The sequence below is a fragment of the Dermacentor variabilis genome, chromosome 6, assembly GCF_050947875.1.
Source record: "Dermacentor variabilis isolate Ectoservices chromosome 6, ASM5094787v1, whole genome shotgun sequence".
In the NCBI taxonomy this organism is placed as follows: domain Eukaryota; kingdom Metazoa; phylum Arthropoda; class Arachnida; order Ixodida; family Ixodidae; genus Dermacentor; species Dermacentor variabilis.
In genome coordinates, this window is record NC_134573.1 from 125,228,483 (window position 1) to 125,243,147 (window position 14,665).

The 14,665-nt window shown below is 47.1% G+C and overlaps 1 protein-coding gene across 2 annotated transcripts in view; it reads left to right on the top strand.

Annotated features, from left to right (window-relative positions):
- The window catches only part of LOC142585164 (cadherin-like and PC-esterase domain-containing protein 1), a 182,256-nt gene that overhangs the window by 102,495 nt on the left and 65,096 nt on the right, over positions 1 to 14,665 (top strand). For both annotated transcript variants that reach the window (XM_075695700.1, XM_075695701.1), the window contains exons 7-8: positions 3,688 to 3,877; positions 10,007 to 10,187. In XM_075695700.1, coding sequence (XP_075551815.1) covers positions 3,688 to 3,877; positions 10,007 to 10,187 — 371 coding nt within the window. The remainder of the gene's footprint in view (positions 1 to 3,687; positions 3,878 to 10,006; positions 10,188 to 14,665) is intronic.

The following is a 14,665-nucleotide window of genomic DNA, read 5'->3' on the forward strand; positions in this document are numbered from 1 at the left end:
GGACTCTCTGTGTCAATAAATTGAAGCACACTGCGCAGAGCCGCGAGTTCTGCAGCCCTGGACGTCGTGACATGTGACGCCTTGAATCGCAGTGTTACTCCTCATGTCGGTATCAACACAGCACCCCTGGAACTGGTTGATGTGGTCCGTCCGTCAGTATAGATGTGTACGTGGCTACTTTATCTCTCGTACAACAAGAGTAAGCACCCAGAACTTTGAAACGACCACTGCACTTTATTGTACTTGAGCACCTGCGCTGAATAAAACGTCCAGATTTCAACTTCAAGAACCTCCTTCCTCCTTTTGTGCCGAGCTCCCTGCTGCTCGAGAAGCGATGTGCTCTGTGGCCGCCTTTCCCGTGATCCCCACGGCGCACATTGTCATCCGCACCGGTGTCCTGCACGTGACGCGGCTCATGCGACGCGTCAGTCGCAGCCTTGAAATATGTCAGCAGATCCATCTTCTGGCGGCACGCATTCCGCAGCAAATATCTGTCGAGTGGATCCCGCGCGACCTTCTCAGCTTCCAAAGCCGTGCAGGTTCTGCGACCCGTTTAGCCACCTCTCCATCGTCACCACCTCAGCTCCTTCACCTAGATGATGCCACCCTCAATTTAATAAGAAAGGAGCACTTCCGGTGCCGCACACGTGCTCTCATACCTCCGTGTGCGGTAACATTTCCCCGCGGTCTTACCCGTGCAGAGGAGGTTGCGCTTCGGAGGATCCGGGTCGGGGTTGCCCTCACTCCTGCCGTGACTCGGAAGTGGCCGCACTTTTGCCAGTTATAGTTTCGCCAGCCCTGGGTGTCCAGTCTGCAAGTCACGCAAGGCTGAAGCTAACATCCACCACCTGCTGTGGGTTTGCCCTGCGTTGAAACCGACGAGGCTCCGGTACCTCGCAGCAGTGGGACTTTCGCCGCATAGTCGTAGCCACTACACGGCTTGTACGCAGGGACCACATTATCGATCCCTTCCGGACTTTATTAGATCTACAAATATTTTTTTCATTCATTTAATTAATCTTATTCGCTCGCATCCTATACCCACCTGTATGCCCTTGGGCATTAAGCCTCGCATTTAAAGAATTTTTTTAGTGCATGAGGGTGGTAGATCTGACATTTTATGAAGTCCTGGAATTCTGAGGTGCACTTCAGGACGGCACAAACACCATGGAGGAGACACCGACCTGGCCGCAGGTGTGTTACCCCGATGTAAGCGAAGCATGCTATGCACTGACAGTTGTGCTAAATGACGTGCGGTGTCTTTCCATGGTGAGCGCGGCGAGGTGGTGGCAAGGGGACCGGACAATGTGCCCGACATGTGCACGCATTGTCTCGACGGCGATGTGCCTCGTGATTGAATAATCATGAGCAATGGCAATAGCCGTTGACGCACTGCGTCGTAACCCAAGGCATATCCTCAGAGCTTGGGCTTGAATGCTTTGAACTGTAGGCAAAGTGGTCTTGCAGGAGTTGGATATAACAGGTAGGCTGTACCGGAGGAACCCAACAAACAACACCCTGTAGAGCTGTAACATGGATTGTGTGGACACACCCCAGTTCTTTCCTGCAAGGAACCTGAACAGATGACATATAGCAATCAGCCGCTTTTTCACGTGGTTCACGTGAGGAGTCCAGGACAAGCCTCTGTCAATCACAACATCCAAGAACCTGCGACTCCCCCTGGACGATATCATTTGTCTGTTGATTGATATGCCGTATGTAGACACTGGCTTCCGGGTAAATACCATCACTGCGCACTTTTCCCACGTCACCTCCAGACCTTGTTTACGAAGGTACCCGGATGGTAGACCGTGAGATAGTTGTTAAACCCTAAATACACGTACGCTTTCTATCGCGCGCTGGCATGCGCCAGCTCACTCCTACGCGCCAATGTGCCTGCCACACCTTGCGAAAACAGGCAGTCAGCAACTACAAAAAAAAAAAAAAAGATGCCCCAGCATGCGCCATAAGGCAGGTATAATGCCACAATTTTACTCGAACACTTTTCTTTTTCGTGCTTCGTCGATGGTCCGGACTTCGCTCCACCTGCATTCTCATCCCGATCAACCCGTTGTGATCGGTGGATCATAAGAAATAATAACATATGTAACGTAAATGTAACGGCATAACGTAGTACGCGCCGGCGACGCTAAGAGCATGGGTCAACGTCGCTGACGTCCAGTTTTAAATGCGTATGCATTCCTATGCCTACCCAACGAGGTAACCCGTCCGTCCGTCTGCCCATCACGTAAGACGATCGCTTTCAAGATAGGACCCGCAGCATCGAGCGAATTCACCTTCGTGCTGCATCTCGCTTCAACGCGAACTAAAAGGCGAGAACACAGCGTACACAAAGCTGTCAGCACTCGGGGTACTGTGTCCCCATGGCAGATCACTTTCAAGATAGGGCCCACACGTCTCGCTTCAATGCAATATAAGTGACAAGAACACAGGGCACACGAAGCTATCAGCACGTGGTGCAGTCTGTCCCCATCGCAGATCGCTTTCAAGATAGGGCCCACGTGGCCGCGCCATAGGCAGCCACCGCCGGAGTACGGTTCATCACGGTTGATCATGGTTCCAGGCGGATGGATAAGATGCTCAGAGCGATAACGACTTATAATGATCGGAACATCATCAGCGCGCCTGGCACCGCAACCTGCAGTAGTTTGCTTGCATCATCAATTCACCTTGCGCCGCAGTACGCCGCAGTTCGTGTCTCTGCAGTGCTGGCGAGATTCTACTGGCGGGATTAAGTTTCATAACATTGACAATGACGCCCGGCTGCATGGATATGACCAAGTGACACAATGGCTACGCATTCTTAGGCAATTCCCACAGGAGTTTCTGCGTGAATTTTCTTTAGTAAGAATCGGCAAGGAAGCGCTCTTTCCTGGCGAACCTGGTGCCGTGACGGGGTGGGGACGTGACAGATGACGACTGTGTGAATCGATAGCTATTCGCAATACTGTCAGCTTTCATGGTAAAATAAGTTTTGCTTTAATCTTCTTTTAAAATGATTAGTGATATGAAAGAGACAAACTTAAGGGAACTCACAGTTTGACGCCATTCGCTTAGGCTTGGTCGTGAACTAAACCCGATATCTGGTCGAGTTTTCTAAATGAAGACAGAGTAGAGCTTTGGGAGAGTGCGGTAAGAAATATATATAGGGCGAAAGGCAGAAAAAACTAAAATTGACATATGACCACCTTTATTTCGAGCTGATTTTGCGCTCTTGCACGTCAGTCTATTTTCGTGACGCACGCTTTGGTAACACCAATATTCTCCCTCACTCTATCTCTATTCGAGCTCGCTTAAGAAACTCCATTCATTGAGAGAATACTTAGTCGCTTTGTCAGTTCACTTTAATTTATTGCCTGAAACAGCGCTTGAGGAGGTGACACAGCACAAGACTTTCGTTTCGCATGAAACTTTCTATAAGTACATCGAAGCCCAAACAACACAAAACAAAGGCGAAAATTACTTTTAAACGCCAAGCTACGCTTGCCCTTCCTGCAATGTGTTTAGTCGCACTTTCTTGGCTCTATTTGGGCTGCGTGCAAGCCGCTTCTGTCTCAAATTGAAGTTCGCCTGTACAAGACAATTCTGGCAACGATTCTCGTCATTCCGCGTCCATCGCTTGCCCTTTCCTGTTTGACCTTTTACCTCTGCGTTGACTGCGTGCAGGCGTGATGAAGGCTTCGCTGGTTCCCCTGTGCTTCGTGCTTCCGAGCCAGTACCAGCAGTTCGTCAACGTGGCCGACGCTCTGGGTTACTCGGCCCACTGGCTGCTCACCCCGCTCGCCCCCGGAGCCAAGGAGAGCGCCCCCGAGGCGCTGGACATTTTCACTCCGCTGGGAAGAGCTCGCATCCAGCAGTGAGTGTAAACCTCCAACCCGTTCTTTTGCTTATGCGTAGCGTCCAAATCGCAAGCAGGCACTCTGCGTGGTGTTAGCGTGAGTCTATCTCTGCGTTTACCGGTGTTTATATCCTCGCTTCCACACACGCGGCATGACGCCATAAGGCAGGTATAATGCCACAATTTTACTCGAACACTTTTCTTTTTCGTGCTTCGTCGATGGTCCGGACTTCGCTCCACCTGCATTCTCCACCTGCACCTCGCAGGCAGGAATCCCGCGCAGTCGTTCCGCTGCAGGCAACCAGTCATCACACAGGGCTCGTTGCACTGCTCCCGGATCGTCGTTGAGCTGTTCAGCATACAGTCAACTGCATCTCTTCGCTGCTGGCCTCCGTTGTCGCGATCTCACCGCTGGCAGACAGTTGTTTGAAGTCGGAGGTGATCTCACCGCTGCCAACCAGATGTTTGGATCGCACCGCTGGTACGATCTGTTGGGAACTCGGCGCTGACGCCCGTGGTTGTACCTGGGTCGCAAGCCCCAAGGGTAGCGTTGGCCTGGCGGCCTGGGGTACAACTGGAAGCATCCGAAGGTCCCGGCAAAGCATGAGTCGACTGGTAACAACAAAACAACTTGTTTATTTTAACATCGCAAAGAGTTGGCGGTCAGGTTTGACCGAAGTAGAGAGACGGGAGAGCACTTCACTCAACAGAAGAAATCGGAGCCCTCCTTTTGGCGTCCGGGGGCAGCTGTTTTTATACTCTCGCAGTTGAGGGCAAGAAGGAACCCCTCAAAAGACGAGCACGTGAATGTACAATGGGCTAATGGTGACGCACACTGTCGTAGCGCTGCCGTAGCACCATGTCGAGCACAATGTCGTAGCACCCTGTCGTAGCGCTGCCGGTCGGGCACAATGACTGTAATGAGAGGATGATCCCTGCTTTCGCATCGCCTGGTTCGGGCACAATGACTGGAAGGAGAGGGTGCCCCTTTGCGGTCGCATCGCCGCAGTCGCGCCTGGAAACACCTGGCGAAGAGCGTTGCGGCGACGACGATCGGGCCAAAATGTCTGCCGCCCCGCCGCAGTCGCGCCGGCAAAACCACGTGTCGCAGGCGAAACGCAACAAGGGTCCAAGATAATCTAAGCGTCGTTTACATTTCGTTTCTGAAAGGAAAAATTTTCGATTGCGCCTCCTTCTTTTTCATTTATTAATGTTTCACTTCCCTAGACCCCAAAAAAGGCCCGCATTTATCCCGTATAGCAGAGCTCTTTCCCAAGCGCTCTTGTCAGAGCTGGAGTCACCGTCCGCGTGCATGCATTGGGCTCTTGCCTGGCGCGTAAAAGCGCTAGCGCGGAGCAGTATTTCGCACTTTCCATTATGCAAGTGTCACCGAATACCCCGCATCTCTAAAGCAAAGTAACAACTCAGCCGGCGTGTAGCCGTCTACACGTTACACACAGTGTAGCGTGACCCGTGAAGGGACGAGTCAGGATCGTAAAACGCCGCGCGTAAAAGACCGCCAGCGCTGTACTATACCGGCTTGTCCGCAAAATTTGTTGTCTTATTTTTTTTTCTGATGTTCGTTCTCTCGTTTATTAGATTTCTGGGTGTCATTGAGGACTTAGGGGAACGCATCAACAACGCATCAACAACTGCGCGTTTTATTGTTATACACGCGCAAGGGCGTCTCGAACTTTTACACGTCATCATACGTGTTACGATCACGTTATGTACTAGATTAATCACGCGTGTTACACGTTGGAAAATTTACGGATTCACTGCTTTGGTTCACAGCCGCGGTGGCCGCATTTCGACGGAGGTGAAATGCAAGAGTGTTCGAGTACCGTGCATTTGCGGCGCGTTAAAGAAGCCCGAGGGGTTGAGATTAATCCGGAGTCTTCCACTACAGCATGGCTCGCAACACCGACGTCGCTTTGGGACGTTCGAGCACGAATCAATCAATCAATCAATCAATCAATCAATCAATCAATCAATCAATCAATCAATCAATCAATCAATCAATCAATCAATGATTGACCACAAGGAAAATATTTGTTCCCACGCCAACGTAGTGCGCAAATAGATGTGTGTGCTATTTGGTATGTGATAAGTTTTTGAACGGGGATGTCATGCGGCCAAGTATTCGTAAATTTAGCACCAACACACAATCTCAAAGAAAGAAAAAAGAAAGAAAGAGAAAGATAAGGAAAGAAAAAAAGAAAGAGAAAAAGAAGGAAAGAAATTATGGGGTTTTAGTGCTAAAACCGCTATCTAATTATGAAGGACGTCGTAGTGAGTAACTCCGGAAATTTGGAACGTCCTGGGGTTCTTTTACGTGCAACTAAATCTAAGTACACGGGTGTTTTTGCATTTCGTCCCCATCGAAATACAGCCGCCATGGCCGGGCTGCGATCCCGCGAGACGCTGATCTCGATGAACACGTTGATTTTTTGGCCTGCTATAGCTGTAGTTAAGTGCATCTGAATGGCGTTCTTCAAAAGCTTGTAAGCCAATATTGAAACACGCTAATAATCCACGTTTTGACAGGTTGCAAGTTTTAAGATCTACAAGTGAAGTTCAGAGACTAACTTTTCGTGCGAAGTAATTAGGCACAGTGCTACATTTTGTGAAACTTTTAAGCCATTTGGCCAGCCTATGGATTGCTACAGGGAGAAGCCTTCGTCCTGCAGTGGACATGAATAGGCTGATGATGATAATGGATTGCTGAAGCTTTGGGAGAATGGTGGTTATTAGATTAATTGAAAAAAAAGAAAACCGACTGGGAAGCAGTTTCCAACAACAAATTTATTTATTTATTTATTTATTTCAGTACCCTCAGGCCCGAAAGGGCGTTAGAGAGGGGGTTGGTACATTGCAAAAATAGACACAGATACACAAGTACACAGTGCAGTTTTCTATACAAAGGTATTGGTGCTATCATAAAAAATATAAATAAAACCATATACAAAAGTACAGAGTGCCAGTTTTAAACAAAAGTAGTGGTGCTATTACATCAGGTAGTCAGTAAGTGCTAATTTGAAAGATGGCACGTCCACAGCTGAAGCAACGAAAGGGGGAAGGCGGTTCCACTCGCTGCAAGTTTTTGGCAGAAATGAGTCGAAGAAAACATAAGTGCGACATTAGGGGATGGCGACCTTAAAATGGTGGTCAGGGCGAGATGATGCGTGGGAAGGATGGAAAAGAAGTTCGGTTTTTAGTGATGGGAAAAATAAGAAGATTTTATCAAGCAAGACCAGGCAAGAAATTTTTCGCCGGTGAAGTAGATCTGGTAGTGGTAAGATTCCATTTCATTAAGAAAACGCTAGATGTACGATGATAGTTGGAGGTACTGAAACAAGCGGAATGGTTTTGTACGAATTCGATGAGGTCAGTTAAGGTGTGTTGAGCTGTATCCCATATTGCCGACGCGTATTCAAGTTTAGGCCTGACTAGAGTTTGGTAAAATACCAGTTTTATATGTAAAGGGGCTGGAGCGAAAGTGCGACGCAAGTATCCAAGAGTACGATTTGCGTTGGCGGTGATGAAATCAATGTGCAAGTTACATAAGAAGTTACTAGTTGTATGAACACCAAGATATTTGTATTAAGAAACTTGATAAAGCTGATCTTGGTTAATAATGCAACCATAACAAACAGGAGTGTTTGGTGCGAGACTATCATGCTTTTACATTCGATAGCATTTAAAGTCATTAGCCATTTATCACACCAGTTGGAGATAGCGTTAAGGTCAGATTGAAGAATACAAGGATCGTTTGAACTTGTTATTACTCGATACAGTAAATAATTAAATGACGGTCATTAATGTATATGAGAAACAATAAGGGGCCTAAAGCAGAGCCTTGCGGAATGCCGGATGTTGCCCTACAAGGACGTGAGGTGCAGTCATTGGCTAACACAAACTGAGAATGGTTAGCAAGGAAGCATTCGATCCACCTGAGGATGTTAGGATCTACATTTAATGTGCTAATTTTAAGGAGAAGCAGTTGATGAGGAAGTTTGTCGAAGGCTTTAGCGAAATCTAAGAAAATGCAGTCAATAACAGATCCGCTGTCTAAGGCAGAAACAATGCTGTGGGTGAAAGACAATAGTTGCATTTTGCAAGAGAAGAATTTGCGGACACCATGCCAGGGAAGACTAAAGAAAAAATTGATTTCAAGAAAAGACGCAAGCCTTGAACGTTCTAGTAGTTTGCAAGGAATTGACGTTAAGGATATCGGTCTGTAGTTAAGAGGAGATTGGGGGTTACCTTATTTAAAGATCGAGATCACGTTCCCCACTTTCGAATCTAACAGCAGTGCAGAAGACTGAATTTACTGGGTGAAAATATGCGACAGAAAAATAGATCAGTACACTTCTGTGTTCTTTAGAAACTTGTAGTTAATTTCATCAACACCGCAGCATGAAGACAATTTCAGTTTCCTAATTAGGCGCATTATTCCCACGGAATCAATCGCAATCGAATTCATTGGAAAAAAAATTGCGGTTACATACATACAGCATCCGACCTGAAAGTGGATTCGAAGAAGCTGAAACAAATGCATTATTTAACAAAGTACAACATTCTTCAGGACGCCTGACGTCATCATTCGGACTCTTTAATAATATGACGTCTCTTTTGATCGGCTTAGCGATCTTCCAAAACATTGTCGGCTTACTGGAGAGAAGTGACGGCAGCGTATTATTAAGGAATGCATGCTTGGCTTCCCTAACAGCAGTGCGATAAGAGTGCGATAAGATAAGACAACATGTCTCGATACGCGCACCAATGAGCAGGTATGTTGGTGCGCTTGGTGCGCCAACATACCTGTTCACAACAGAACAGGAGCGGATCCGGACCAGTTTATATTTGGGAAATTGAAATCGCCTAGCAGAGATAACGGATATGACGGGTACCTTATGACTAAGCTGTTCAATGCGTCATGCAGCTGGTTACAAAATGCAGAGTTTTATTCGGTGGGTGGTAGAATGCACACAACAATATTGATTGACGTCCTAGCTTAATACAGACAGAAATAAGTTCTAAAGCAGAGGTTACAGGGACATTGCTTCATATAATATTACTGGCTACAGCGATAAGGACACCACCTCCAGACTTCATGTCACAATCACAGCGATAAATATTGTTGTTCTTGTCCAAGTCAAACAACTCGGAATCAGCAACCTTCGCTGACAGCCAGGTTTCTGTTAGAACTACAACATCAGCCCCACAGTCGTCGCAGGCCGAGGGCAAAGCATCACGCTTGCTGAGGATCCTTCTCACGTTTGAAAATGAAAATGATGAGCCGCCATGACCTGAATTTCTCCGAACGCTAGTGTTAGGATGAAGGCGTGTCAGCGTTAGAGAGTGTAGATTGACTAGAGTTATCAGCTGCGTCTCCGACAGTGTCGAATTCAAGCGCGCATACCCTGTCGGTATCTGAGTAGACGTAACATTTCTTATTTATGAATAGCTTGTTCTAACGCATGCATGTATGTATAGTTTACACATATATTAACGCAAAAATAGGAGGCGCTATGCCGCCGTACTCTGGCGACGTCTACTCCATTCCGCTTATATTTTAAACAGTATAAGATCGAAACTTTTGAATAAAAGTATAGAAACTATAGTATACTAGTCAAGACCGCAATAGAGCAAAAAAGAAAGAAGAAATACTCCCACACAAATGCGAAAGCTGTTCTCGAAAAACTGCATTTGAAAGAAAGTCTGCGTATGTCGCAGGTATATATGCAGCTAGTTACATACATTCACGATCACACAGAAAGTCGTATGTGTGCACGCGAATCATAACGGCATAAATCTTATCATTTCTATTCCCTTGCATGCCGTGCCACTTGACGCAGCGACACCTGCGAAATAATTTACGCCCTTAAACGTGAAGAAAAATTGTAAATCGCTCTGCAACGCACACCCTTAGACCCAAAAAGGATGTGAGGGTGGGAGTTGTAGACATACTTACGCCCTCATTTAGTTTCCAAGGTGTAAATCATCATCATCTCCATCATCGTTGTCATCGTCGTTGTCCTAGTCGTTATTGTTGCTGTTGTACGCGGTTGACTCCACGTTTAGGGGCGTTTCCTTGCAAACGCGTGCTCCCTGCACCTCCTCCTCCTCCCCCCTTCATCGCAGAGCTTCGACGCGGCGCGCTGTGGTCCAGCAGGCCCTGTCGGCCCCCTTGCTGGTGCACGGGCAGCCGGTGAGCCTGCGCGTGTTCGTGCTCGTCACGTCGCTCTCTCCCCTGCGCGCGTACGTGCACACCGAGGGAATGGTGCGCCTGAGGAGCTACCGCGCGGGTCCCACCTCCGCGAAGGTGAGTTCACTACGAGCCCCCCCCCCCCCCGAAAAAAAAATTAAGAAGCAAAAGCAAAAATAAGATAAAATAAGATAAAGAAAGCTGGGCTTGTTGGCTTTCGGTTAAACCGAAGCATTGAGCTATATGGTTGAAGGGAAGCAACGGAAGAAGCGAAAATAGGACCTTGTTTCTCGACGTGCTGGTGGAGTAGCCTATCAGTAAAACATCGTTACCGTTCGCGACCCGCAAAACCTTCAGAAAATCGCTAATTAGTGTTTTCTTTTGTATCTATACTAAGGGAATCCACTGCGCACTAATGATTCCTAAAAGCTCGTTGTACTAGTTGCCTACCGTGTTCTCGAAAATAAGTACCATGAGCTATGTTTAGTTCCTTTACAAAACGTTTTTTTTGACATATGAACATGTCTCGCGGCTCAAATTACGCATATCGCGTAATAATCGGACGCCAAGTAATGTGCTACCTACTACAAAAAATTATGTGTGATCATTTGTCTCTGTTGTGCAAACTCTGCTATACCAGTTGGATTTGTACTTCTTATTTCCGTCACTCTAAGTACCATAAAAACCGGAAAATAGGTCGGGCCATAGTATAGGTCGACCCCACAAACTGCAATTCTAAAAAAAATATAGAAAAAACGAAAAGAAAGAACCCCGGTATGAAGCGGGAAAGAAAGAGCGGTATATGAGACGGAAAATAGGGAAAGGGGGATTGTGTGTGTGTGTTTTTTTTTTAAAGGTTCGGTCTATATTCCGGTTTTCACGTTACCGTGCAATGGTTGTATTCCCTGTTTTTCCGTTGTCTTTGTTATTAGTGTTGCAAAACAAACTCTGAATATTACTGTAACCACCTCGCGCAGTGTTCCAAATCGAAACCTGCGATGTACATGAATTGAATCAATCAATAAATAAGAACTAGCGTGTGCACAGGAATTAACGAGGCCACTGCTAAGTCTACTTCAAGTCTACAGGTCCCTGCGTCCGTTTATAGACTCGAAGCGCATCCTCACATGTGCGGTACATCTGGTGCTCGCTCTCTCTCTTCCCTTCTTTCTCTCTTTTCACCTCTTCATCCCCTCTCCCTCAATGCAGGGTTGCAAACTGACGTGCGTCTGATTACCATCCCTGCCTTTCTCGTGTCTCTCTCTCTCTCTCTGTAGTTCTAGCTACTTTTTTTCTATTGAACTATGAAAGCAAAAATATGGCTATGCGTACAGGGTTGTTTGTCATAATTTTAAACATCTTTAAATTATGCCCCTCAGCGGCACTTGCGAATGGATGCCAGCTTATTCACCAAATGTGTGGCATAGATTACGTGACATGTTAGCAAGGTTCCCTTAGTCACGTTACTGCCCCTGGTGTCACATTAGATTCACAAATGCAACCTTGATGCTTAGAAGCTATGTCTAAGACTACAGCACGGATAAAGGTGGAAAGTAATGGCGTCATTTTCTTTACACTTTGATAATGCAAAAGGGTTCTGCCCAGTATGGCGTTTTCTTGTGTCAGTTACCTTATGTCTCAATGGCTTTCACAAATGTGCTAATGGTTCGACACGATAGCAGTACAAGAACTGTAGTCAACTTCTTGTCAAAGAGAATTCATGGTGATCTCTCTCTAACAAAAGAAATGGTCGTAAACATAATAATGATTTTCGGGCGATTTCGCAGCGCCGGTGTTCTGTGACATCAAGTTTCTCTGAAACTTCGAACCGTGTTATGGAGAAGCAATGTCAACGAAGAATATTAGGGCCTTTTTTTTTTTACTATAATACAACAGTTTTCATATACTTAACTAAAAACAACCAGGTGGTTCTGCAGCCAACTCTGCCTTTTAGTGAAATAAAAAAAGGAAAGAATTAGTGCAGATAACTCAAAGCTTCAAGTTTGATGTAACACTAACCAACTTCGTCGATTTTAGGTATTCGTTTGTTTATCTTCTTATTTATTTTGACTTCGTGCCCTTAGCAAAGCGCAAAGCGAAGAGAAGACTCGTCAGGACATCTCCTTCCACAAGTAAGACAACTGTGCTCCCGAGGCGAAAGCCATCGGGCCACACAATTTTATTCGTGCCTGTGGCTTCCAGCGACAATCTAAACCGGCTCAACCGCCAAGCTACACCTGTATCGCTCGAGGCGCTTGTTCCGGGTCAGATCAAAGATGTAAGGATCAACGCCCGAAAGAACATTCTCGCCATAGATGTCACGAACCGCAGCGCACTAGACGTTCTGAGTAACGTTAAGGTGCTGGATAGCGTCAACGTACGCAGCTACAAACAAGACGATCGTGACTCTACGGCCGGGGCGGTGTATAACGTCGATAATTTCATAAGCGATGCAGACCTGCATATACTCATTAAGCCAGCGACAGAGGGAATCGCCATATTGCAAGCCCCTCGCCTAGGGAATTCGCACTGTGTGAAGCTAACATTTAAAGGAGGCAGCCTACCGTCACATGTCAAGGTCGGGCACTTCCGACACGTAGTACGGCCTTTTGTTCCAAGGCCGCTTCAGTGCGGGAAGTGTCAAAAGATAGGGCACGTTAGTGCGGTTTGCACAAATGGTGCCGTGTGCTCACTATGCTCTGGGTCGCACAGCTCCGATGCATGTCGTGCAGAAAACCAGAAGTGCGCCACTTGTCAAGGCTCTCACGATGCATCTTCAAAGAATTGCCCACGTGTGAAAATGAGCCTAAAATCTTGAGGCAAATGGTCAGAGATGGTTCGTCGCACAGAGAGGCTGCCGCTGAAGTGCGACGTCGACATTCACATCGCCGGAGATCTAGGAAAGCCACTGCTGTTGCTAAGGATGCACCGCGTCCACTGACAGTCCACAAACTTCCACAGACAACTAGCAATACTAGCAACGAGGCTCCTAAGCAGAAAGTCCCAATAACATTGCCTCATGTGGGGAGTGGCCGCCGTTGCCAAGGCTAGACCAACCAGCAGAGCAGCAAGATGTAGTACGCTCGCCGAATTATGCTTCACCTTCTGACAGCAGCCCAGACGACGACAAACAAGTTGTCAACATGATACGGGCCCTTATGAACACGCTACGAGTACTACTGACTGCCATACACACTCCGGCGGCTCGAGGTGCACTTGAAATACTGAATGCTCTGAATCCGGTACTGTTCGGTCTTGAGAAGCACCATGGCTGCTCCTCAGCACTCCTTCCTTAAAGAAGTCAAGGAAGCGTTCATCTTTCAGTGGAATGTCAGAGGCCTTAAATCCTGCATTTCGGACTTTCGTCCGTTTGTTTTCAAGCAGAAATTTCCAATCATTGTCATTTGTGAGCCAAACATCGAGAGCGCCATCCGCCTATCAGGATATGAAGCTTTCATGTCTGCTACATGTACTGACCGCAGCAAAGTCATCGTCTACGTCAGATGTGATCTCACTTATCTTTTACACCCAGTGGCACCTGATGACGACAATCAATACGTATGTTCGACTATAAAATGCAAGAACGTTTCACTCACGCTGAGAGGTACCTACATTTCACTTTCGAGTCGATTTGACAACGCAAGACTAAGTACAATTTTTTACCACGACATCTGGACCATGGATTCTTACTGGCGGTTTCAATGCGCATCACCCGCTATGGGGAAGCTTGAAGATGGATTGTCGAGGAAGACATGTACTATCCTTCGCGTCGGACCATGAACTCTGCAGGCCCACTTTTCTGCGGGGATTGACATACAGTAGCTGCCTGGACTTAAATTTTGTTCCAAGATGCCTCAGTGCCAGTGTGAAATGGTTTCCGGACAACGAAACACATCGTAATGACCACGTTCCAACTTACGTTAAAATCGATGGCATACACAAGTCAGACTCTACCACAGTTTTTCAACGCATCGACTAGCTTAAATACACGTTGCTCATGGAGAAGAATTGCCAAAAGATCCAACTATGTCCACCTGGCAACATCGAGGAGCTCATTAACGACGCTGCTCGAGAGACCACAAGAGTTTTTAGGCCTATTCCTAAGTTTTCTGAATTCGAAGCAGAATCGGAGCGGCTTCGAGCAATTCACCGTCGCACGGAACGGAGGTACAGGCGCACCAAGTCCATCTACGACCTAAGGGAGGCCAGACGCATGCAGAAGAAGATCCAACGTCGGATCAACTCCCTGCACTCTCTAAGATGGAATACCTTTTGTGTTTTCCTTGAACCACATAAACCGCTACCACATATATGGAGAACGGTGCGCGGTCTTCGAACATCACCACAACAACGCCACCTCTTCGAATGCCTGGCTCTCTGTCAGGGTCGCCGAGAGATCGACGTAGCGGAGGATTTCTGTTTAAGGGTTGCTGGTCTACAATCCTCGTTCCCCGTACATGACCCCCTTGACGTTCCAATTTCGCGGGATTCTCGTATGGACAATCAGTTTTCCATCGAGGAGTTACAAGCGGCGTTGGCAGCGTGTAGACGTTCCTCATCGCCTGGGCCTGACGGGATGACTTACGCAGCTCTTG